The sequence below is a fragment of the Peromyscus eremicus genome, chromosome 5 (genome assembly GCF_949786415.1).
Source record: "Peromyscus eremicus chromosome 5, PerEre_H2_v1, whole genome shotgun sequence".
NCBI lineage: Eukaryota > Metazoa > Chordata > Mammalia > Rodentia > Cricetidae > Peromyscus > Peromyscus eremicus.
The window spans coordinates 57076792-57103408 of NC_081420.1; the positions used below are offsets into that span (position 1 = coordinate 57076792).

The following is a 26617-nucleotide window of genomic DNA, read 5'->3' on the forward strand; positions in this document are numbered from 1 at the left end:
CCAATTGGCCACTGAACTCAGCTGTCTTTGAGCGTGTCCTTGTTAATGGAGTTCTCTGACTGCTGATGGGAATCACACCATAATGACATGAACTGGGAATGCTGCCCTACTGATTTTCCTTACTAAATTTAACATATTTATGAAGACCTACATTCATTCAAAGATAAAGTTAAAACAGTGCAGCGGGAGAACATAGTACTGTAACCAGGTCTTTGTGCTCTATCAAACTGGCATCTGAAATAATACAATCTGGATTTGGGGATGTAGCTTAATTGGTGCAGTGTTTGCTTAGCATGCATGAAGCCCTGGGTTCAGTCACTAGTACCCCCTAAAAACCCTGTATCAAACAATGGACCAATCAAATTGCTCTTTTTCTGATGCAGAGACAACTTTAGATAATCCATCCAAAGATTATCAGCAACTTCCCACCTCCTTTTTCTCCTCCACAGAAAAGTAGGCAAAAGCCCACATACTCCAAGCTCTCAACTACCATTCATTCCCTGACCACTCACTGGGGAACTAGAAACTCTCAGTTATCTCGGTTGAAAAGGGGAACTAAACTCTCAATTATTGATTAAAGGACATTCTACCCAGGCAACCACAAGCATAGTCTACCCTAGATATGTCACGGTTGATAGTTTTTCATTGTTAACTTGACCAATCTGGAATCACCGATGGAGTCGACTGAGGAATTGTCTCAGGTTGGTCTGTAAACACCTCTGAGGAGGACTATGCTGGTGTTAGCTGAGGTAGGAAGACCCACCCTGAATGTAGACGGCATCATTTCACTTGATGGACCCTGGGCTCTGTAACAGTATTGGAAGCCGACAAGGATGTGTTAATTCGCTCACTGCTCTTGACCGGCTGTGATGATTTCAGTTCCTGCCTTGACTTCGCCATCACACTGAGCTGTAGCCTGGAACTGTGACCCAAATAAACTCTCTCTTCTCCACATTGCTTTTGTTAGGATATTTCATCACAGCAACAGAAATAAAACCAGAATCTATGCCATGGTCCAACAAGGACACTGGCATTTTGTTCCTATGCTTTTTGTAGATTCCTCAGCTGACATGGATGGATCCTAATCCTAAAACAAACTCCATGCCTCACTCCTAAAATAGAAAAGTAATCAGTCACACTTTCCTACTTTTCTCCTTTATCTGGAATCCCAAACGCAGGGAGGGTGGACCAGGTGGCCCCCTGAGATTACAATACAGAAGTCCCCACTTCAAAGACAGACTGCCAGAGAATGTTGGTTGGGACTCAACCATGGAACTAAGTTAATGATGGATGCTCCTAAAGTCTCAGATCTCTAGTCCGCTGCAGCGTCCCTTCCTTTACTTTGATTCCTGGGATGCTTGGACTCAGTTGGGCTGAAGTGATAGCTCAGTCCATAAAGTTCTTGCTTTAAAAGCTCAACAACATAAGCCAGATCTCCAGAACCCAGGCCTCGCAGCATGTGCTTGTAATTTCAGTACCAGTGAGGCAGTTCCTGGGGCTCGCTGGATAGCCAGCCTAACCTAACTGGAGAGCTCAAGGCCAACTAGAGACCCTGTCTAATATATTTTTTAAAAAGTGGATAGACCTGAAAAAAGACAGCCAAGCTTGTCCTTTGCTACACACATACACACACATACACACACACACACACACACACACACACACACACACACACACACACGACCCTTGTATGCGCATACAAGCCTCTCAGACAGAAACATTAGGGTCTCTAACTGCTGTTTCATATTTTGCAATGCCTTTTCAATTCAACCACAACAAAGATAAAGATCATCCAGGCACAGCTGTAGTATTTACAGTACTAACTCACTAAGAAAACCGTACAATAAAAATCTCCATTCAAAACACAGATCCCTCTATTCCCTGTAGGACAACCACGGCCTTTGGTTATGAAGCAATAATTATCCCTCCCCACAGAAATCAATAAAACCTCTTGCCCCGTGAACCTGCTATTTCCTGACTTTGTTCTCTGAACTAAAGATGCCCAAGTCATATTGATTACATAGTAAATTTTTTTAAGTTCTTTACAAGACAGCACTGAAAAAATCCTCAAGCTAACATTACTCGCTCTTGTTTGAAAAGACTTCTCATCTTTCCATCACATTAATGGTCACCCTTTTCCTAGGATTTTCCATTTTTCATTTTCATCTTGTCATTTTAAGGGCATCTTTGTCTTGGCTAATAGCACAGAGTCTGCAGGATACAAATTTGATGGTGTTTCTGAGACTTTGACAACTGCCATATTTTTCTTCCAAGTGAGAGAGGGGAGCTGATGAATCCACAGTGCCTTGTCTCTCCAGGGACAGCAGAGACCATCCCAGATGAACCCAGGAGCTCTGAGAGTACTAACGTCGGGACTTGAAAACTCTGTAGAAGGGGTCACAAAGCAGCAGCTACTGTAAAGTACCACCAGGCTTGGGAGAGGAAGGTAAAATGCCCCAGAGGATAAAGGTGCCTGCTGCCAGCCGGGCAGTGGTGGTGCATGCCTTTAATCCCAGCACTTGGGAGGCAGAGACAGGTGTGGATCTCTGTGAGTTCGAGGCCAGCCTGGTCTACAGAGTGAGATTCAGGAAAGGCACCAAAACTACACAGAGAAACCCTGTCTCAAAAAACAAACAAACAAACAAAAAAGATGCCTGCTGCTAAACTTGGGACATACATAGGAGAGAAATGACTCCTTTATGTTGTCCTCTGACCTCCACAAACATACACATGTGTGCACTTGCACACACTCACACACATACATATAAATAAATTTTAAAATGTGATTTTTAAAAAAATATATTGAGGGTTATAGTAGGTGAGAATGGGGAATAACTTTGGAGTGATAAAAGCACCCCAGACCTTGATAGTCCATTTGCACAATCTTGTGAATACAGTAAAAATCACTGAGCTTAGAGGGATGACTTTCATGGTACATGAATTATGTTTTAAAATTATACAGGGCTCAGGACACAGATCAGTGGCAGAGTGTTTGCTTAGTATTCTCAAAGTCCTTGCAACATTAATTAATCAATTAAGTTACATTAAATACACACACATAATTGAGATGTGAGTGACATTAAGGTCCCAACAGCCTTGTTTGTGAGCACAGATTGGTTCTGACCTCAGGGACCAGTGGCAGAAGAGGAGGAGGAAGGAGGTAAGTAGTTCCAGGCATAGGACAGAACAGACACAACAATCTAAAAGGATGCCCTCTCTCTCTTTCTTCTGGGACAATAAGGGGTCATGAGGTCAGCTGAGGTCAAGGCAATGGATTCAACCCTGACAAATGTCACAGAAAGGCAACTCTGAGCTTCAGCCAATTTTATGACGCCTCTTTAGCAAGCCATCAATTATGCATAACAAAGGAATGAAATAAAAGCCACAGACCATTCTCCCACATCAGAAAAATCATACCAGAGGTTGGGGTGGAGGTGGAGTGGGGGGGAATCATAGGAGAAAGGAGAGAAGAGAGACGAGAAGGGAAAGAGTGGTGAGAAGAGAAAGGGAGAGGAGAAAGGAGAGGAGAGAGAGGGAGGGGAAGGAAGATGGAGAAGGAGAGGGAAAGAGATTACTCCAAAGGAAGAGCAGCCATGTGGGTACAGAGATCATGGAATAATACCCTTGGGAGACAGTAGCAACGCCGCTGGAAACCAATGATGCTATAATAATTCAGTAAAACAGAGATCAGAGTCAAATACTTGGTTGAACTCAGTTCTCACAGACCCATAGGAGCTTCTTCAGTGCCTTCTTTCCCAGCAGGAGCCCTCAACTTCAGTACTTCAGGGAGGTTGAACCTGGCAATACTCAATTGTGGAGATGTCTCATGCATTGAAGGAGGTTCAGGGATGTCTCTGGCTTGTTCTCGCTAGGTATCGGTAGCATCTCCCTCTCATCGGGGCCAAAAGAGTACTCCCAGACATTGTCAGATGTCTCCTGGGGAGAAACCTGCCCCCATAAGGAACCATTGTTCTGTGGCGACTAAACTAATCTCGTGTCTATATGATCTTGGACCACTGCTTTGAGTGATGTCAGTTCTCATCAGCTTAGCTTTCTTTCTGTTTCATAACCTCAGTCTCCCCACAGTAATAAAGGTCAAAAACTAAATGCAGTGTCTCGGATGTGGCTCAGTTGGTAGAGTGTTTGCTGCCCATGCAGGAAGCCCTGGCTTGAATCCTCAGCACTGCATAAATGGGCCAGTCATGGCAAATGTCTATAATCCCAGCACTGAGAAAGTAGAGGCAGGAGGATCAAAGGCAAGGTCATCAGCCTGGGCTACGTAAGACCTTGTCAAAAGCAAGGGTGGGGAAGAGAAAAGAAAGCAAACAAGCAAACTTTGGAAAGATGCCTATGTAAGGGGACTGGAGAAGTGGCTCAGTGGTTAGGACCATGTACTGCTATAGTAAAGGACCCAAGTTCGGTTCCCAGCACCCAAATCAGGTGGTTCACACCCCGATCACCTGTAACTTCAAGTGGATCCAATGCCTTCTTCTGGGCTCCTGAACTCAGGTGCGCTCAGTTACACACAGACACATACATAGTTTAAAATAAATTAATTTTAAAAAAATAAGAAGGCTGTTTCAAATGTCAATTCTCTAAAATGGCAGAAAAGTAAAAGCAACACATCTAATCCCCAGAGCCTCTCTCTCTGTATCTCCTCTCTCTCTCTCTCTCTCTCTCTCTCTCTCTCTCTCTCTCTCTCTCTCTCTCTCTCTCCTTAGCATCCAGCTTAAGCTCCTCTCCTACCAACCAAAGACAACCTGAGAACTGGTCTTGAACCGTTTTTCCTCCTGTATGACCTAACTAGCTAAAGATCAATAGTAAACAAAAATCCACCCACCACCTAACCCACAGCATCTGTTAAATAATAAAGCCCCAGATGTTTTAAAGATATGGAAAACCTTTGCACTAAACCCACTCAGGGTTTTTTAGAAGGTCCTCTCTGCCCTTTCAGCAAGGACAGGCATCATGAAAAGCAACCTCTTTGATAGCAAAGCCTTCGATATGTGAGCTCACCATCCGGGGGCATCAACACCTTGTTGTTCTGTGTGCACCACCCCACAGGGTGCAGATCTGCTATGATCACGTCACACCAGAAGTCAGCCCTTCGGTCCTCCCCATAACCACAGTAACGCAGAAGCAGCAGCTGTCCACAGGTGGTGATGATGGTGGCCACCCAGTAAGTGTCCGGATTGCTCTTATTGGCCACCTCCAACTTCATTCCTGGCTGGAAGTTACTCTGAATGCTGATTTCCACCTTGAGACATCAGAAACACAAGAAAACCATAATCACACTAGGCATGTGCCTCCAAAGATGTTGAGAACTACTTAAGCAGAGAACGTTTTAAAACAGAACTTCTGCAGCCCTAACATAGGCATGTACTTAAGACTAACAGAACATGAGCCTCCAACACAAGGCTAAGTCTTATGGAAGCCACGTTCAAAGGAAAGATAAAATGGATTTTCATAACAAGTTTTATTTTACCCATTAAATTCAACAGTTTGTCATTTCAATATGAAACTAATACCACAAAAAGTGAACGAGCCAGGAACGGTGGTGCACACCCGTCATCCCAGAGGTCTAGAGGCCAAGGCACAAATATCCTAAATTTAGGTCACCTTGGGTACACAGATAGACCCTATCTCAATACCAAGGGGGGCACAAGTAAATAAGGAATGAACATGTTGTTGCTGTGGGTAGGATGTTTACCAAGCATGAAGGAAGTCCGGAGTTTGATCCCAGCACTGTATCATTTGGGGGGCGGGGGACAGGCAGGTGGAGGCAGAAGGATCAGAAGGTCAAGGTGATTCTTGGCTACATAGTAAATTTGAGACTAGACTGGGTTACATGAGACTCTGCATTTTAAAAAAATAAGGTGAGGGCTAGTGTTTTTGAACAAAGGCTCTCAAGATCTTGAGTTCAATGGACAGCATATCTCAATTGCAGCTACGTACTCTTCTATATAATTCAATTTTTCTGTGTTCCAGGAGCTACTAACGCCAGGATGAAAAAGAAAACTAAAAAAAGCTTTCCAGCCTGGAGATCTCCACATTCCAAAGCCAAGAAAGCAATGGGACCATGAATTAGTCATCTGTGAAACTGAGGCTACTTTTCCTGTCAATCTTGCACGCAGGCCTGGGGACAGCCTACACCTGGAAGGGTAGACGCTGGCACCATCCTTCAGGAATACAGACATCCTGAAAGATGAGCGCATGTTCATGAGAGCCTTTGGGTGGCATATACGTCAGCTCAAAAGGACCTGAGAGAAGAGGAGAATCAGAGAATGGAAGTGTCTCATGACGTGACTTCACTGCACAGAAAAGAAGGGGACAGTTGTCGGTCACCCTTCTTTCCCAAACTGCCTTCAGGAAATCACCAGGCCATCCCAGTATCTCGTCAGCCGGGCTTCTGCAGGGTCGTGATCCCAGCTGTGTAAGCCAGAGAGGCACGGCTTTCGCTGGGCTTGAAAACGCAGGCCCTGGTTTCACTACCCGGGTACAACCGTGACCAGAATAAACTACAGCCTAGTGAGGACAGAGAAGAAGGGAGGGCTGCAATCTTACACATTTCATGAGGTCCTAAATTCCCTCTCAAAAGAACACTCCACTTCTCAGTAGAACTTAATGTGGCTTTCCTATTTCAGCTGAGGAGCCAGAAGAAGCTTAAGAAGGTTGAGTTGTTGCTGGGGTAGCATGATGAGAAAACAGATCTCTTAGAAGTAATTTTTTTTTGCTGAATAGTCCCATGTAAGAGTTTAGTTTGGGGGACTATCATCTTTTCCATGCTAGAGCTATGGAAACAAAAGTTTACACCTAAGAAAAATCTGGCAAGAACTCATGTTTCTTTTTCTTAGGGTGGGTCCCCCAGTGGACATGCTAGCCAAATTATACAAATAGATATTATTAAGGAGAATAACCTTTGTGAGACATACATTTTCAGAATATCTATCATGATTCCTCCTACCCAACTTACCTTCTCTCTAAAGCCTAGAAAACTCTAGTGTGACTTTTCAAAATGATAGTTATCAACCTTTAAAAAAAAAAACAAAATCTCACGTAGCTCAGGCTGGCCCGGAGATCCCTATTTAGCCTGACACTGAAGTGCTAATTCTGCCTCCACCTTCCCAATGCCGTAAATACACAGATGCACCACAACACCCCATTTTAGGCCATGCTGGGCTCAAACCCGGGGCTTCACGCTATTAGGAAAGCATTCTATCAACTGAATCAAGTCTCAAGCCCCAAATATCACCTGATTATAAAAAATATACAGTCATCACACCTCCAAAGAAGACATTAATGTAACATCTTGCCTAACTGGCTGGCTTTTTGTGAGAATCAAGCTGTGGCCTATTTCATGTGCAGCTGTCTAGGAACAACCAAACTTCCCCATCTCCCCTTCTTCCTGTAAAGTCTTAGCTGCATTTCCACTTCATTTGCATTCTTCTCTTCTGACTGGTTCCTCAATCACCCAACAGATCCCTTTCCCTTCCCTCCCACAGACCAGAAGGGAGGAGCTGCTCAGTGCTTGACTTACATGCCTGAAGGATGAGTGTGGCGCCGCCCTGGTGCCTGTTTCTTCCAAATAGTCTCCCCAGCTAAAGCCGTTTTCCTCCAGGCCGGAACCTTCCTCTGTGGAAACAAAACAAAACAAGAATATCAGAACTAGAGCAAGGCATGCCTGGGAGACAGACTGATTCAGCGCTTTAGAGGAGATGGCTGAACTCTTTGAAAAGCTTCACCTTGCTGTTGTAGAAATATTGAGTTTAAAAGGGGGAAGGGGAGCTGGAGAGACGGCCCCTTTGGTAAACTGCTTGCTGTCCAAGGATGATGACCTGAGTTCAGATACCCAGAACCCACATAAAAAGCCATGCTGGGTAACACACATATGTATGTAATCACAGGGAGACAGAGACAGGAGGATCCCTGGGGCTCGCTGTGCATTCAATCTAGCTAAATCAGTGAGCTCCAGATTCAATGAGAGAGTCTGCCTAAACAAACAAACAAACAAATAAATAATATGGAGAGTAATTGAAGCTCGCCACCTTTAATGTCAGGCTTGTAGAAAGACACAGTGACAAAGACAGAAAAACAGAGAGATAGAGACAGAGACAGTGAGACAAGAAGTGGCAACACTTTAATCCTTGGTCAAAATTAAAAGCAACATTTGTGCTTTCAAGTCAAACGAGTAAGAGTTGTCTTAAAGCTAACGTGGATTAGCCTAACATTAGCCATAGCAGACAGCTATGTTTGAGTAGACTGAAGGAAACAGAAGAGGACACTTCAAAGTGTGTGCCAAGATACACACAGGCACCAAACTACCTGCCCACTAAGGCTGCAGACTGGAAAATAACAGACCTTTATAAAACTGTGACTTCGGTAACATTTTAAGAAAAATCAATTGGGCTGGAAAGCAGACTCGGTGGTTAAGAGTGCTTCTGCACGGGGCTGGAGAGATGGCTCAGTGGTTAAAGGTACTGGCTGCTCTTCCAGATGGTCCTGAGTTCAATTCCCAGCAACCACATGGTGGCTCACAACCATCTATAACAACACCTGGTGCCCTCTTCTGGCCTGCAGGCATATATGCAGGCAGAACACCGTATACATAATAAATGAATAAATCTTTAAAAAGAAAGAAAATTTTTTATATATATAAAAAAAGAGTGCTTCTGCCTTTGCAGAGGAGCTGAGTCTGGTTCCCAGCACCCACATCAGGCAGCTCACAAGCACCTATAATTCCAGCTCCAGGGGATCCACAGGACTTGGAGCATCTAAGACACATACAGAAGCAAGCAGGGAGCACATGCAGTAGTTCTGGTAAACAAAAACACTTCAGAAAGTAAACCACACGTCAGACCCAGAGTGAGATCAAATGATAGAAAAACTGTACGTCCAGCACCAGCAATGCTAGCCATGCTGTTGTAGCAATAAAGTTGTATACAAAACTTAGGTTTACTCCTAAGCCAGCCTGTTCAAATCTGCCACACACAAGCCCTCCTTGGGCCTGTGCCCCCAAGCAGTTGATTCTCTAAAGGCACTCCCAATGAGCAATAGGTTTATAAACACAAAATGTTTATGAGAGATCTCATAAACCAGAGAAAGTATTTACAGCTGATCCATAAACCTCTTAAACCCAAAACGTTTTGCCAAAGAGACTCTGACAGTCCCCTCCACCATAAATGAACTAGGGAGACATTTCCCCATGATGTCATGAAAACCAGCTATGAAAAGCTGCTATGAACATTTCACACCTTACAAAGAAAACAGGCGTATTCATTAAACAGCTCCAGCTTCATTTTGTTTTTTGTTTTTTTAACAGAAAGCTATCTGTGGGACCAGAATATTCCAGAATAAACACAAAGAGAATGTCTTATGAAAAGTTGGAACACAAGTGACTTTAGAATAAAAATATAGTAAACAAGTGCCCCATACATTTTTTTCTTAATAAAATCTGAGAAAAGCTCACTTTACAATCTGAAGGGAGCCTGGCTTCCCAAGACTGGATAGTAAAGCCTGGAACAGCCACAATACAGGGCTCTGAAAACGGGCAGATTCTGCATGAACTAACTCACGCAGAAGGCAATCTCTCACAGGCTAGGTAGTTTTTTTAAATGTGCAAAGAGATGGGAAGAAGACATTAAATCATCTCTAGATACTGGTAGCTCCTCCTAGCACCAAGAGAGGAAAACAGCACAAATCTGAAGAGCAGTCTAAATAACTCAGAAAGGAACTATAGTGGCCAGTCCACTGTGGATCTGACCAAACACACAACTACAGCCTAAAGTTCAAAGGGGGAGTGAGTGGGGTGGGGAAGGGTTAATACTGACTCTCAAGACTAGTTCTCAGAATGAAGAGTAAGCCCTGAACTTTTCTAAGAGTGTTAACTCAGTCAGGCGGTGGTGGCATCCCAGAATTCAGGAAGCAGAGGCAGGCAGATCTCTGTGAGTTCGAAGACAGCCTGGTCTAGTTTCAGGACAGGCTCTAAAGCTACACAGAGAAACCTTGTCTCAGGGGGCAAAAAATGAAGCATTGACTCATGTTCTTCCAAACTAAAGAGGCCTGATTCTTTGATATATTCCTAGTGAGAGCCAAGCATGGCGTTAGGGTGGCCGAGGCAGGAGAACTATTACGTTTAAGCAAGCAAAGCACAATCACATTAAGTATCCCTGTCTCTTAACACATAGAAAATATATACGGAGAGAAATGTATTTAATACACATATACTTTCTTTGTGTGTGCACATGTATAAGTGCGTTCATCTGTATGAGTAAGCCTGCAACTGGGCATGTGCAGAGGCCAGAGGTCAATGCCAACTGTCATTCATCAGAAGCCATCCACCTCCTTTTTAAGACAGGCTCTCTCACTGGCTCGCCAATTAAGAGAGTGTGGCTGGTCAGCAGGCCTGAGGGATCTCCGCATCTCTGCCTCCCCAGCAGAGTTCTAGGCTCATGTCTTAGGTCCTCATGCTCTAGAGCCAAGGACTCCACTGCCTGAGCTACCTTTCCGGCCCTACTATTTTTTATGATTTGGAAGACGTGTTCCACTTCCTTCTTTTACTCAGAGGCTGGCCTTGGCTGCATGTACAATACCACAGGCTCCCCTAGCAAATGGCATTGAGCAGGCCTGCACAAAACCACATCACAGAACCTCTTACTGTGGTGTCCCCACATTGTTCTGCTTGCTTTTATTCTGACTGAAGACACTCAGAATTTTGGTGGGCTTCATTCTCATGTGCCTCGGGGTGCTCTGCCTGCTGGGGAGACCTGAGGTTCCTGGACTATTTGTCTATCTGCACTGACTTCAGGCACACACTCTCTTTGTTTCTGGGAGGGAATGCCCTTCTATCTTATTTCAAGAGCAGGCTTCACATTTGAGTTATTGATCCCCGCTAAGATTTGAGCTTTCCTGAGGAAAAGCCAAAAGTGAAAGAAAAAGAAAAAAACTACTCAGTTCAATCCAGCTAGGACAGATCTCACAGAAGAATCATCATTGCAAGGGGGTAAATCAGCCGGAGGCACAAGGACAGAGGCACAGAGAGTGGACAGAGGGACAGAGGGGACAGAGGGACAGAATGGACAGAGGGGACAGAGGGACAGAGGGGACAGAGGGATAGAGGGGACAGAGTGGACAGAGTGGACAGAGGGACAGAGGGGAGAGAACAAAGAAGCAAAGAGAAAGACCCTGAAGCCACAAGACTAAAGTTCTGTCCATTGATCATTAGTCAGGACAGTTTTCTCAGGAGAGAGCTGTAGAGACTCACTCATGTTCGTTCTCGTTCTCTCTCTCTCTCTCTCTCTCTCTCTCTCTCTCTCTCTCTCTCTCTCTCTCTCTCCTCCCTCTCCCTGTCTCTCCTCTGTCCTGGTAGTTGAACCGGGGGCCTCCCACATCTCATACAATGAGCTACAATCTCAGCCTCATTTATACATTTTTTAAAGACACGGTCTCAACAAGTCTCTAGGGTAGTCTCATACTCTGTAACCCAGCCTAGCTTCAAACTCACAATCTCCCTGTCTCAACCCCTCAAGTAGTTAGGATTATGAACCTGCATGGCAGGGCCCGGCAAGCTACAGTCTCTTGGGTGTCACTTGCTAAGGAGATGCCCCCATGTGTCACGTAACAAAGGGGGAAGGAAAGGAAGAGAAGAAGAAGGAATCTGAGTGATGTACGAGGAGGGGGTCAGGATTCCTGATGACATCAGGACACCAACTCCAGGACCTGAGACTATAAACCTGCTTCCAGCACACCACTCACGCAACTCCACCTTGCGGTCCAGTTTCCTCATCTGTAAGAAGGGCCTGAAAAAGCAGTCACTTTACCGGGCATTGAAGATTAAGTCAGCTTAATCCTTAACATGCGAGGGACTCTAAAGTAAGAGCACTTATCAATAGAAATCGTGCTTGTATGCCATTTGTCCTAATTCACGAGTCCATTTAGAACCCACTGAATATATCAAATATGCCTTATTCTGCACATCCAGAAAGCTCATCTGAAAATCAAACAAAAAAACAAAAAAGGTTCTGAGCATCCCTAAGCATGTCCCAGTGTGTTCACAACCAGATATCATCAAAAATGAATCTAGAAAGGAAGGTATTTCATGTTTCAACAGGTTGAAAAAAATAATGACTTGAAGAATCATACTTGATCATGTTATTATCAGATGCAATTTTGATCATTAAGTCAGCCTTGTGTAGTCTACAAGGTGTTAGACTCTCTTTTAAAATTTGTGGCACTATGCTGTACTCATGAACTCCTGACAATATGCTCACCCACACTGACCACACCAGCCAACATGCCAGTGTGGGTGGGGGAAGGGCACATAGACCCCACCCATAATTGAGGAGCCACAGGCGGTGGACGGCTACCAAGCAAGAGGCTGGATTGTTTTCTGGGAAAAACCTATCAGGATTTAGAATCATTTAGCAATCTTAGTATTAAAGATCGGAGCATCTTGTATGATTTAAACCATCCACTACATGAGAGTAAAGAACAAATCATGAATGAGTATCTACGACAGGTTTTCAGCCTGGAATCCCCCAGACTCTGATATCATTTTGAAGAACTTGTCAGTAAGAATAATTTCCTGACAGTAAATTTTTGATAGTTTGCCCATGCCCAAGTGGTCAGCTCTACACTCAAGTACATATGAGCAGCACTAATGGGACTCAGTAGGTATAGCAACAATAATTGTAGCTAAAGAAGACATAAATTTGAAAGAGGCAATGAGTCAACATGCAAGGAGCTGGAGATAGAAGATGGAATGGGTATGATGGAAATACAATGCATTCATGTATGAAATTCACACACAAAAATTTTAATTGAATCTAAAGAAATTGTATCACTATCAAAGCCTCCTTGTCACAAACATATTGAAATACTAAGAAACAGGGACACATAAACCCTTAGCACAGCGGGGAAAGATCTGGATCAGAAGCTGAAAAATATAAACATAATTTAGAATCATTTAGCAATCTTAGTATTAAAGATCGGAGCATCTTGTACGATTTAAACCATCCACTACATGAGAGTAAAGAACAAATCATGAATGAGTATCTACGACAGGTTTTCAGCCTGGAATCCCCCAGACTCTGATATCATTTTGAAGAACTTGTCAGTAAGAATAATTTCCTGACAGTAGATTATCAGTAATGAGCTTCAGAATCTACTTACGCTAGAGAGAAATATGGCAGCTGTGTGAAAATGAAAACTTATCATTGAAAACGACACAGCCACAGAGAGCGATACATGCAGAAGATGCACTACAAAAATAAAGGAGATGCCCAGGAACTTCCAAAGAGCAAGATCACTTTACTGAACAGATATAAAAAGACTGGAGGTTAGAGGGGAGTACCAGAGTGCTTGCTTGCCTAGCATACACAAAGCCATTGGTTCAATCTCCAGCACCACTAGAAGAAAATGTAACTGGGTCTGAAGAAATGCCCCCAGTCAGTAAAGTACTTGCTTACCTTTCTTGAACCTTGAGGATCTGGGTTCAAATCCCCAGCATCCACATAAGAGCCAAGCATAGTGGTGTATACCGCTAATTCTGGTGCTGGGGAGGCAGAGAGAGAAGGAGGACCCTGAGACTTACAGGCTAGCCAGTCAAGCAAAACCAGCAGACCCCCCACTAGGTCAGCAAGAGACCTTTCCTCAAAAAATAAGGTGGAAGGCTGGTGAAAAAGTCCAGTGGGTGGGAAGTGCTTGTGGCAGAAGCCTGATGACCTGAGTATGAAAGTTGTCCTCTGACCCCACACGTGACCTGCAAACTTCTGCCTGAATTATTATTAATAATCAATACAAATAAATAAGGTGGAGAGCATTGAAAAAGACACCTGAGATCAATCTCATGTACATGCTTGCACAGAATGAGAGAGAGAGAGAGAGAGAGAGAGAGAGAGAGAGAGAGAGAGAGAGAGAGAGAGAAGCAAATCTACATTTCAACAACAGACAATTAGTATGAACCTTCAGCCTTGGGGGGTGAGGACCGCTCAGAAAGACATTTTCTTTTTTCTGCAGGGGGCAAGGTACCACCTGTGCTTATAGACGTTTCTTCCTCCCTCTTTATATATAGAAGAACCAGGAGGACTGGCATGATCCTGGGGGAGATGCTACATGCCTTTATCCTATTAGATACTCAGTTTTTATAGCTTTGCAGAGAAAGAGAGAATGGAGAAACCTGATCTAACAAACTCAATGATATCAAGCAATTTTTGATTCCATCATTGACTTAGTTTGATCAAAACATGAAAATGGGGCCAGCAAGATGGTTGAGCAGGTAAAGATGCTCACTCTCAAGCCTGAAGACTTAGTTTAATCCCCACCACCTACGAGGTAGGAGATACTTCACTCTTCCAAGTCATCTTCTAATTCTTACCTTCACATGTGCACCACAGCATATGAGTGAACACACACACACACACACACACACACACACACACACTTGATTATTTTAAAGTGAAGACGAACTTGCTAATTTCATTAGACAGTGATCAACTCTCCCCCTAAGTTAACGGGCAACATTTTTGTATAAATTCATTGTAGCAAACATTACCAATTCATAGAGTTCTCTTGCCCTTATTTAATTTGCTGATCTATAAATCATGCAAGTTTATTTTCAGAAAGAGAAGTATCTTTTTAAAATAAACCATCGCATGAATGTTTTTAGAGATGCATTTATAAATTCATTAAATATTAAAATCCAATCAAACACAATCTGGTTTTTTTTTTTTTGCTTTGTTTTATCCAATTACATCACACAAATGCACATGACCTAAATTTCTTTCACACTACATGCTTTCCAAAGCCATGCTCGATACTTTGGAGGGCATGTCAGTAATGGGTTATACCCCAGCTCTTCTTTTCCCATGAAAACTAACCTGGAGACTGCTGAGGTGCAGCACTGAGGGACAGCACAGTCACTAGGTACGAGAGCACCATAACAGCTCTCAAGTCAGCACAGACGTTCATAGACATTTACTAGCAGAAGGCACTGAGACTTAGAAGTGTTATGTCACCAGGCTGTAACCTAGCACACTCTGTTTGTACGGTCAGTATTAATACTGACCCAAAATCATCATAACTTGGAAGCTGCTGTATCTGTAGACATATGACTTGACTAGCACAGCAAACGCCAAGAGCTGGTGGTCCATCAGCTCTAGTCACGCCACCCACTGTTCCTGAGCATCTTGGGAAAATACTGGTCCAAGAGCCACATTTTCAGAGAAAACAAAAACAAAAACAAACATACAGAATCCTACCTGAATCAAGATCCCCATTCCCATTTGCTGGGCCAGTTTGCTTTTCCAATGGTGAGGATGAGTTTTGCATCTTGGAAACTTGGGAACGTCTCTCCATGTTGACAAGTGTTGGGTCCTCTTCTCTTAGTTCATCCTACGGCAAGTTACCTAAGGGCCACCAAAAACAGAAGATCGGAGGACTTCAATCGGGTTCAAAATATCAACTCATTTAACTCTCCTAAGGTAAGAGAACCCTAGCAGAGTGGCCACCAACTAACTCATCGTCACGTTTCAGAAGCAGGGTAGTGCAGTTGTCGACTGGAAACACCAGGAATGAGGCCGAACGGCGGCACATCACATCTCCACACAGTGTCAACAGCAAAGGTCACAGCACAGCAAAACGATCCATTGTCTAGAGGTCATTAGCACCACTAACCTGGACACATTTTTCACCACCAAATACAATCTAAGTGCCAATCCACCAGGCTGACATTAGACAGCTAGAGAGCCATCTCTCCCTCGATGCTGTGATGTTACAAACGCACCTCTGCCCCAGCCCTCCGCATGCATTCCTGATTCTGTAAGAAGTCATCCTGTCTCACAGTGACTTGGAACTGAGAACAGTTATATAAGCCTTGACACACTGGTTTGCTTATTTTCACAAGTTAGAAATGGGTAAGAATTTCCCCATCATACTATAGCTCTGCCATTCCTCAATTACATTCTGTTGTGTCTGGGAAGAGAAAGAGGTAAAATCACAGACAGGTCCCATAGAATCCTACAACATAGTTCATTATGCCAGAGACCATGAGATACCAGGAGCAATGTTTAATAAGACCAGCATGCTCAGCTCTGGTAGACAGGACAATCATGGAGCAGTGTTTCTCTGTGTAGTCCTGGCTGTCCTGGAACTCCCTCTGTAGACCAGGCTGGCCTGGAACTCAGAGATCCACCTGTTTCTGTCTCCTGGGTACTGGAATCAAAGGCTTGTACCCCCTCACCCCAACTCCCACCTCCCCACCTCCCTACTGCATTTTTAAATCTTTATTCATTTGGGGCTAAAGGATGTGTCTCAGTTGGGAGATTGCTTACCTAGAGTGTATGAAGCTCTAGGTTTGATCTCAATACCATACAAGCCAGAAGTGATGGTGCACACCTGGAATGCCAGCACTCAGGACTTGTGAGGAAAAGTAGGAGGATCAGAAACTCAAGGTCATCCTTGGCTTCATAGCAACGTTCAAGGCCAGCCTGGGACACATGTGTCCTCTCTAAAAATTTTTTTAATTTATATGTACTTACATATTGTATTACACATAAATTTTAAAAATTACATATATATAATTTGTATATTTTCACATGTAGATAAAAACTAAAGAAAGCTAAAGGCAAAACTAGAAAGAATATAGTACATGTATGTCTAACAGTAGAATAATGTGTAGCTCACATGTTAATAAGTGATCCAAGACTATCACCTCCTTACACACACACACACACACACACACACACACACACACACCACATGCATGTACACCTACCTCTAGTATTACTAAGTTTCCTTTCCTAGAAAACCGTTACATCTCTGATCAGCTGTAGGTTCATAAAAGAGTATAGATCTGGGAAATGAAGGGGGAGTGCATCTGGAGGAGAGGGGAGGTGGGAGGAGCTGGGAAGAGTACAGGGGGGAACTGTGGTCCAGACGTATTGTATAAGAGAAGAATCTATTTTCAATAAAAAATAATAGAATAAAAGCCATAATTGTTTGATACATACGTGTGTGTGCATGTGTGTATGTGTGTATAAATGGAGTGTGAATTCTTGGTGCAATGGCAAGAAAATGTAAAAACAGCTCCAGTCACCAGGAAGAGGCTACAAAGTGCAGGCACCCAGAACTAAAATTTAATTGTCTGCGTATTTATTTATCCACCTGTTGCATCAAAACACACCAAACACCGTTGGAAGGAGCACAGGCTATTTCTCAATTAAAGTACAAAGGACGAAAATGCTTGCTTTAGACTAGAAAGTATAAGACCACCCGAAGTGGTTCATTAAACAGTCATCTGAGCATCTTGCTCATGAATAAGAAAATAGGGTGAAAAGCAAAGACACAAGGCACCTCCAAACAACTGGATTATCTTTCTTCATTCAATATTCTCTAAGCACAGAGGCTTACGTTTTATGAAGCAAGCATAAGGATACATGACCAAGATGTTGATGATACAAAAAGAAAGAACAAAAATTAAACCGAAGGCTGGGGAGATGGCTCGGCTGCTAAAGCGTTTGCTATGTAAGCCTGAGGACTGGAGGTCGGATCCCCAGAACCACCATAAACGCTGGGTGGGAATGGCAGCCTGTCCATAATCCCAAGCCATGGAAGTGGAGAAGGGAACACAGAGCAAGCTGGCTGGCCCTTGACTCGCTGAATAAGGTGGAGAAGGATTGAGTGGGATTCCTGACAACCTTGGGCCTCCACTTTCTTGATACTGACCTTGAAGCTATGAGCCAGAATGAAACTTCCTTCTGTTTTGTTTTGGTTTTCTCGAGTATTTTGTCACAGCAATGAAAAGCTCACTGACAGAGGGGCTGACTAAAGACAGGAAAGTGCAGGCAACCGTTATGGGGTAAAACTAAAGTAGAGGAGAAGGAATAAAGAAAACAAGCGTAATCAACAGAACACAGAAGAAATAATCCTAGCAAAACACAATCTTTTCACAGCATGTAGCTACTGAGGCTAGAATAAATCACTACACAGCCAGCTCTCAGCCACTAATGTAGCCTATGGAAATAGTTCTGGGGGAAACCTATTAAATATAAGAATGGCACACTACTTCACAGAAATATCTGTTTACCTTCCTTTTTTAAAGTCTATTTTACTTTAAATGGGATGGGAGGTCGAGTCTTACTGGTGAAAATAATTAATCCATTAAGCTCAGCAAAATAAAGATGGAGTGTTTTAGGCTGGAGATTAGCTTGCTGCTCCAGTGTTCCTTAGCATGTGGGAGGCCCTGGGTTCCACCCCGACTCTCCACAAAAACAAATATAAAAGACACACACACAGGCACATGCACACATGCACACACGCATGCACACTCGAGCACAAGAACTCATGCACGCACTCACTCACATAAAGATGTTTTGCTTAAGTTTTTGTTTGTTGTTACTTTTTACACAGGATCTCATAGAGCCCAGATAGGCCTCAAATTCTCTACGTAGCTAAGTCCAGCTTTGAACTCCTGATCTTCCGGCCTCCATGCACCAAATGCTAGGATTATAGGCCTGTTGGCCATGCCTGGCTAGTAATAGGATATTTTAAAAACCAAATCCTTTTCCCAACAACAATACTCTCACCTCCAACCCACAAAAAGAGCTATTTTTTATAAGAAAGCATATTTCCTTTTCAGTGTGCATGTGGCGCTCTGTGTGTGTGTGTGTGTGTGTATGTGTGTGTGTGTGTGTGTGGAGAGAGAGAGAGAGAGAGAGAGAGAGAGAGAGAGAGAGAGAGAATGTGTGCATGTGTATGTGTGAGTGTGTGCCTTCATCTTTAAATCCTCCACTAAGCTCCACTCCCATCCGTTTTTACTCCTATTTTTAAATAAACTCTATAATTTCAAAACCAAAGTTCAAAGTGTCTATTTAAATGTGGCAGAATTCTTTTTTCCAAAGACATACAAAGAAAGTTCGGCAAGCTGTGCTCTAAAGGGGAACTTCCTTTTCCTACGATGATAAACTGAGGCATGACAATTGGCTCCTCTCGCCTCCAAAGCAGAGGAACTACAGAGCCACGGAACTACAGCATGGGAACTCACTGCACAAGTCTCCTCGGCCTTGTGAAAAGAACCATTAACTTGAATATGGAGTAACTAAGCCATTATGGAGCTGTGGGACATCAATGAACCTCTCTGTGCCTCAAATTTCTCATCAGTTAAATAAGAGTTTTGATTACGTGCAATCAAAGATCCCTTTCAATGCTAACAGACTGAGGAGCTATGATGCCTCTTCAGTATTAATTGTGTATTTTCTCCATCAGACTATCATTTTATCTGAACCACATTTAATACAATAAACCTTCTCCCTCTCTTAGCCGAATTATTCCTTTTGCCTTTGTTTGGGGTGTACTTGCAGAATACAACTAATTCTAGCATGAGTTATAAGCAGAGCTTTGTCAGGGAGAAAACGAGTCTAGAAGGACACTCATTGGATGATATTAGAAAACTCTAAAATCGGGATGGAATTACTGATTTTGAATGTCAACACCATCCAAAAGAACTTTCTATACCTGCCTGGTGACATGGTACCCCCCAGTAACATGTGGCTACTGGCACACGAAACCTAGCTAGTATAACTAAGGATCTGGATTTCAATTTCAGAATCTGGGGATTGGGGAAGGAAGATTTGAGACGGAGTCTCTGACAGCTCAGGTTAGTCACAAACTCTCTATGTAGTCAAGAATGACACTCGAATTCATGAATCTACTCCCTTCACCGTCCAAGTACTGAGATTATGGGTGTGTTCCACAGGGCCTCAATAAAGCAAATTGATATTTAAATATCTGGAGTTGGGAAGATAGCTAAACTAATCAACTGCTTGCCTTACAAGCATGAAGATCTGTTAGTAAGTAATCCCCAGACCAGAAGGTATTTAAAAGAAAAGCCAGGCACGTGACACTTTCACAATCCCAGCAACTGCAGAGGCTGAGAAAAGCAGACCCCAGGGGCCTGCAGGCCTACTAAGTGAGTTCTTGGAGAGGGAGACCCTTTCTAAAAAAAAAAACAAAAAACAAAAAAAACAAGGGTGGGTAGATTCAGGGTGGGGATGGATATGAGCTCAGATAGGACTCACTCTGGAAGCTGAGAAGAAGCTCTTTAAACCCCTAGGCATTTTACAGGTTGAAAGCATTCCCTGATAGACTTGATGTCATATGGATCATTAAGACCTGCTGTGGACAGACTTGGACACTTCCTGTTAAGTAAACCTAAAGATCATATGGCGTAGAAGGAGTTACCATGTTGACTTTAGGATGCTGGGTCCGTTGCAGATGCACTTCTACAAAACAAAGAATCCGGAAAAAGAACTGCCAGACAAAGAATCAAAAACAAGATTTTAAATGAGCGTGTACACCTTGATCCTGGAAGAACACACACCAATAGCAACAGCAACTGAGCAGTCTTGAGCATAGAGAACCAAAGTCCAACTCCAAGGCAGAGAATACACTCCAGTTTAATGGTGAATCATACTCTGTATAATAAAAAAGCTCTCATCTAAATAAAGAAACAAACAAAAAAACAGGGTGTGTGTATGCACACACACCCCTTAAATATCCACAGGAGTCCAACAGTTGCATACTAGACACCCCAGCACTGGGAAGCCACACTTGGGACTGAGACATATCCTAAACCACCGCCAATTCTTGGCTCTCTTAAAAAAAAAAAAAGTATTCATTTAATTTAATAATGTCAAGCTTGTTAAAAGAGAACTAGGGATTTCAAAGCCTGGGAAACTACAAACAATCCCATTTCCCTCTACTAGTAACATGTGACAAGCTTCCTCTAATACTAGACCATTACCAAGTGTGCTGGCTTTGATGGCAGACAATGTCAAAAGAGAAGCAATCTTAGAAACCAACCTCTTTATGTTATTCTAAAACTGCAATTACTTTTCTTGTTTATTTGTAAATTTAAAAAAAAATCCCCCCTGAAAAATATTGTCAGACACATAGCTTTTCTGAAAAAGGTGGGGAGGCATGAATGTACCTGCTTAATAAATCAGATATCGGTGCTTCTCTGACACCTATCGAACGGGGGGAGGTGTTGGTAAAGTGAGTGACTCCACAGTGATTCAACTCTGTATCCATTTCTATCTCACAAGACACCACAGAAGGATAATCTGTAAGTCAGACACTGATGTAAATGTACCAAATGGATCATTCTAAATAGAACTCAAAGGGAACGATACTGGCAACAAAGAAAATTTCCAGGATGAGCTGGAAAATTAAACCTCACATCACTCCGAGCCTTTCTCTCTGCATGGGTATGTGTGCACGTGTGTGTACAAGGATGTGGAAGTGAGTGTACATGGAAGCCAAACGCAGAAGGCAGATGTCGCGGGTGTCCACAGATTCAGTCAGTAAGCACCAGGGACCTGCCTGGCTCCACCTCCTCCTAGACAGGATTATAAGCACAGCTTACTTTTTCATGTGGGTGCTGGGGTCGTGTTCAGGAGCTCATGCTCATACAGCAAGGCCTTCCTCAGTGAGCAACCATCCCAGCCCCACCAGCCTTTCTTTATGCCCTCTCACATGACTGAAAAATGTTACTTTGGGCAAATGGCATGTCACGTTTTCAGGTTTTCAACAATGTTTACAGTTTCTTTCCTCATAAATTGTGAATGCAGTCTTGACAGAAATCCAGGAAAATAAAATTAAATAAAAACAGTAAACGAAAATCACTTCTAACCCTAACACCTAAGAAAATCATTTGCATGTGTTTCTAACTTCTCAAGATGGTTTCTTGGTGCACATTTTTGTGAGTTCATAAAAAATTCAGAATCTAACCCAATTTTCATCTAACATTACATAGAGAGCATTTTATCATGCTGTAACAATTCTTTGAGAGCAGGAAAAATGGTTGTATAATGAATAGGGTAATGTTTTTATGCTTATTATCAAGTAGGAAAAGTTTTTGCTGAAAAGACTATTCGCATTGCAAATGCTATCTCTGGTTTAAAAAGAATTACAGTACGCATTGATGTGCTCATCCAGACATTTCAATTCCACAAGAAAGCAGAACAGAAATCACCCATTGCCTGAGCTAACTCTGAAGAACATAAAGAAGCCAGCAAAATTGCAACTACAGCTCCTCTCCATAATAAAGAATATAGGGGCCAGGGAGATATGTGGCTCCATCTACAAAGGGCCAACCAGGAAAGCATGAGAACCCAAGTTCGGATCCCTAGCACATACGTTTCAAAAGAAAGAAAGAGAGAGGGGTGGGGAAGGGAGGGAGGGAGGAAGGGAGAGAGAAAGAAGGAGGGAAAGAGGAAGGAGGGAAGGAAGGAGGGAGGGAGGGAGGGAGAGAGGGGGGAGGGAAAAGAAAGAAAGAAAGAAAGAAAGAAAGAAAGAAAGAAAGAAAGAAAGAAAGAAAGAAAGAAAGAAAGAAAGAGAAGGAAGGAGGAAAGGAGGGAAGGGAAGGGAAGGGAAGGAAGGAAGGAAGGAAGGAAGGAAGGAAGGAAGGAAGGAAGGAAGGAAGGAAGGCAGGCAAGCTTGGTGGCAGGCATTCGTAACCCAGCACTTGGTGAGGAGCTAAGGGAAGAGGCAGGTAGATCCCTGGAGCTCACTGCACAGGCAGTCTAGCCCATCAGTGAGCTCTCTGTAGGTTCATGAGACCCTGCCTCAAGACACAAAGTTGAGGGTAATGGAGGAAGACACTTAATGTTGACCTGTGTCCTCCACGTGTGCACACACATATACATACATATACACATGTACAAAGTAAAAGAATAAATTAAGTATGGAAATAGTACTAATTTCCATTTGTGGCAGTGTCCACTGGTACCTCTGTCTGCTCCAATCTACACTGGAGCTTCCCTAACTGGACGTAGATGATGTCTAGAGATTACACTTCATCGCCCTTTTTCAGGATCTGCCGATGTCTTCTCTGGGTTTCTCCCTGTTGTTGTTGGAGCACACTCCAAGTAGCTCCCTAAGAAAAGACTGAGTGGAGAAGTCGCCAGGCCTTGTCTGGCTGAAGATGTTTAATGTGCTCTCGTATTTTAACCTATAGTTTAGGTGGATAAAGATATCTTAAGTTGGCGGTTAGCAAGATAAAAGCAACGGCCACCAAGTCTAATGTCTGGAGTTCACTCCCAGGAACCCAGACCTCTACAGATACACTGTGGCACACACACACACACACACACACACACACACACACACACACACCTGCACAGACACAAAATGAATAAAAACATAATATAAAGAAATTTTAATCTTCAATTGGAAAGACATCTATCCTCAAAAGGAGGGCATCCCTCCACCGCCTGCCAGCCTCCACCCACCAGAGCTTTGATGTCATCTGAAATCTTCCGGGTCTTTTGATGCTTAGAAATGTCACAACACTGTGTCTAGGCAATCTATTTGAGGGTTTGGGGTCGCTCACTGACTTCTGTTGATTTCTTCAGTTCTGGGACACTTTATGGAATTATTGCTAATTTCCTCACCTTCATTTTCTCTTTCACTCTACTATTCATTCATTCAAAGGCTGGCCATTTCTCCTTTTATTTTTTTAATTAATCCTTGCTCTCCTAATCTACCACCAAGAGCGCTTTCTCAGCTTCTTCTCTGGCTCTTCCACTAACTTCCACATACTTCATTCTCCAAAAGCTCATTTGATTTGTGCTTACCATGCAGTTGCTTATTTCATTCCCCAACTCAGGGGGGGAAAAAAGTAAAATAAAATGCAAAGATTTACACTAAAGTCTTGTGAAGTCCTGTATGTCTGAATCACAGCTTCGTCACTCCACACTAGGAATTTCATAATGAGCTCAGGACACCGACCTGAGACCTTTAGAAGATTCCAGTCAAAGAGGAAAATCTCGAAGGAATCTCAAGAAAGCACAACCAAGTTTGGAACCAAAATGTGATCTCTGAGAAATCCTAACTTCTTCTTAAGAAACCAAGTGCACACAGCCGGGAATCACAGGAGCCTAAGAGAACGCTCCGCAAATGGCTTTGAAGAGGCAAAGCGTGTTAAGTGCCAAGTGCTACCACCATCCCTTTTATTTATAGTCACCTTGTCACCCGGCTCATTCTGCTAATAATGCCTGACTAAGTACATCGCTTCCGGCTTTCGCTCTCCAACTCTCAGCCTTCCTAAGAACAGACAAGCCCTGCCTCCTCCCTGCGTCAAATGAGATGGCCTGATTGTTTGGGGCAGAAGGTCCGTGGAATGATGCCATCTACCATCAGCACAGAGTCTGACTTACCTTGATTAGGACAGCAATTTACTCTCCATTTTTCAACCAGACTTCATTGGTTTTCGCTCTAAATAGATTGAAATCTGACACAAATTGCTGCCCCAGCATAAGAAATGCTAATTTCTTTGCAATCAGATGCCTACCCCAATACTAGGATATAAGATATGTTGGAAATAATAGGCACTCCAGGAGGAAATACCAGAGCTGGAAGCAGCCACCACCTCCCAAAGCAACTTTTTGTTTCTAATGGGCCTCCTTACCTTGGTCCTCAAACAATGTCTGCTACAGGGACTATACAGTGAGCAGAATCAGCTGCTCACAGAGGGGCCTGTGCAGAATGAGCCTCCTCAGCTAGAGAAATGACTCAGTTGATAAGGCGCTTGCTGTGAAAGCATAAGGACCTGAGTTCGAGTCCCAGCATCCACATAAAACAAAGCCAGATGAAGCAATACATGCCTACACTCCCAGTACTGGGTGGCCAGCCAGTCTAGCAGAATCAGAATCTAGGCTCAGTGAGGAAAACGTCAAGTATCAACCTATACCTTCCACATGCACACATTCACACATTCACACATTCACACAGACCACACACACACACACACACACACACACACACACACACACGCACACACGCACACACGCGCACACACACACACACACACGCGCGCGCGCGCGCACACACACACACACACACACACACATGCACGCACATGAACACATATACATATATACCACAAGCAAAAATAATTAAAATTTAAAAGTAAGTGTCTGTGATGGTTAGCTTTATTTATGAACTTGACACAACCCAGAATCAATCACCTTCGAAGATAGGCTCAGTGAAGGATTGTCTACGTTGGGCTGGTCTATAGGCATGTCTACAGGGAAATACATTAACTAAATTAATTGATATGGAAAGATTCAGCTCACTGTGGGCAGCACCATTTCCTAGGCAAGGGAGTCCCGAATGGTATATGAGTGGGGACATTCACCCAAGTACATGAAAACAAGCAGATTCATTTCTTTCTGCTCTTGACTGTGGACAACTGTGACTATCTGTTTGAAGTTCCTGCCTTGACTTCCCTTAAATGGTGGACTATAACCTGGAATTTAAAACTCCAAATAAACCCCTTTCTCCCCTAGGCTGCTCTTTGTCAGGGAATTTTATCATGGCAACAGGATTGAAAATATAACAGCCTTCTATGAGAAGGAAAATTTTTCAATGTTCAGATTAGTGCACTTCCACTTGAAAGTACATTCATTTATCAACTAGTTAGTTACAAGTTATTTATTCACTATAAAGGAAGATAAGATTGTGAACTATCCAGTTAAATACCACACAAGTTGAGAATCCATTATCTAAAATGCTCAGGACAAAAAGTGTTTTGGATTTCAGATTTTTTTTTCTCTCTCAGAGTTTGGAGTATACAAATGCATAATACGACATGATAGAGAGCCAAGTCTAGATATGAAATTTATGTTTCCTACATAAACACCTTTTACACACAACCTGAATTAGTTAATATCAGGGGATTTTGTTGTTGTTTTAGAAACTGTCTGTGTATTCAGCCAAGACTGGCCTTGAACTCACAATGTATGTCATGCCTATGTCTCCCAGTGCTGGGGTCACAGGCAGGTTCCTCCATACCCAGCTATTAGACAGCGTTGCTAACACTATATACCTGAAATAGAACTTCATGGTGTTGACTTTTCCATGTGCAGTGCCCCATCAGTTTTCCATTTAAATTTCAGAGCACTTTGCATTTCAGATTTTTGGATTAGAAAATTCAAACAATACAAGAGGGTTTGGCATCAGAGTACCAAATTAGGGCTTCCTGTACCAGGAATGTGCATCCGAGTCATAAAGGATTGAACTTGGTCCTAGAGTCAAGTAAAAAAAAGTTAGAGGAGAGAGGAGGGGAGGGGAGGGGAGGGGAGGGGAGGGGAGGGGAGGGGAGGGGAGGGGAGGGGAGGGGAGGGGAGGGGAGGGCCAACTTCTTTCCATTGTGCTCTTGCTGCCAGCAGCTGTTTCTCTATCTCTCAAGAAGCTTGCTTAAAGCTCTTTTTTCTTTTTTTCTGAGACAATGTCTTAATAGGTAAACCAGGCTGGCCCAAATTCACAGATATCCATCCATCTCCACCTCCTGAGTCTTGGGATTAAAGATGTGCACCACCAAGCCTGGCCCAAGAAGAAACTAAGTTTTAGAATCTGCACAGACATGGTCTTCTTGGTTCTGACACACTGAACAAACCCCAAATATAAGATGTCTCATGTTCTGCTAATGTTAAAAAGAATAAATTACAGCATCCTCCCAAGTGGTCACAAAGTGCATCTATGTGTAGATCAATTACGGTAAGCTAGACAGTGGCGACTCAGTGAGGAGAACTCAGAAAGTGGAGAAACTTACAAGAGAACTTTC

The 26617-nt window shown here is 43.1% G+C and overlaps 1 protein-coding gene across 1 annotated transcript in view; it reads right to left on the minus strand.

The window, feature by feature from the left end:
• Sfmbt2 (Scm like with four mbt domains 2) overlaps nucleotides 1-26617 on the minus strand; it is a 184561-nt gene that overhangs the window by 150670 nt on the left and 7274 nt on the right. The window contains exons 2-4 of the mRNA XM_059263508.1: nucleotides 15255-15401; nucleotides 7538-7632; nucleotides 5017-5257 (exon numbers count right to left, since the gene is read on the minus strand). Of these exons, the coding sequence (XP_059119491.1) occupies nucleotides 5017-5257; nucleotides 7538-7632; nucleotides 15255-15351 (433 nt within the window). The 5' untranslated portion in view covers nucleotides 15352-15401. The remainder of the gene's footprint in view (nucleotides 1-5016; nucleotides 5258-7537; nucleotides 7633-15254; nucleotides 15402-26617) is intronic.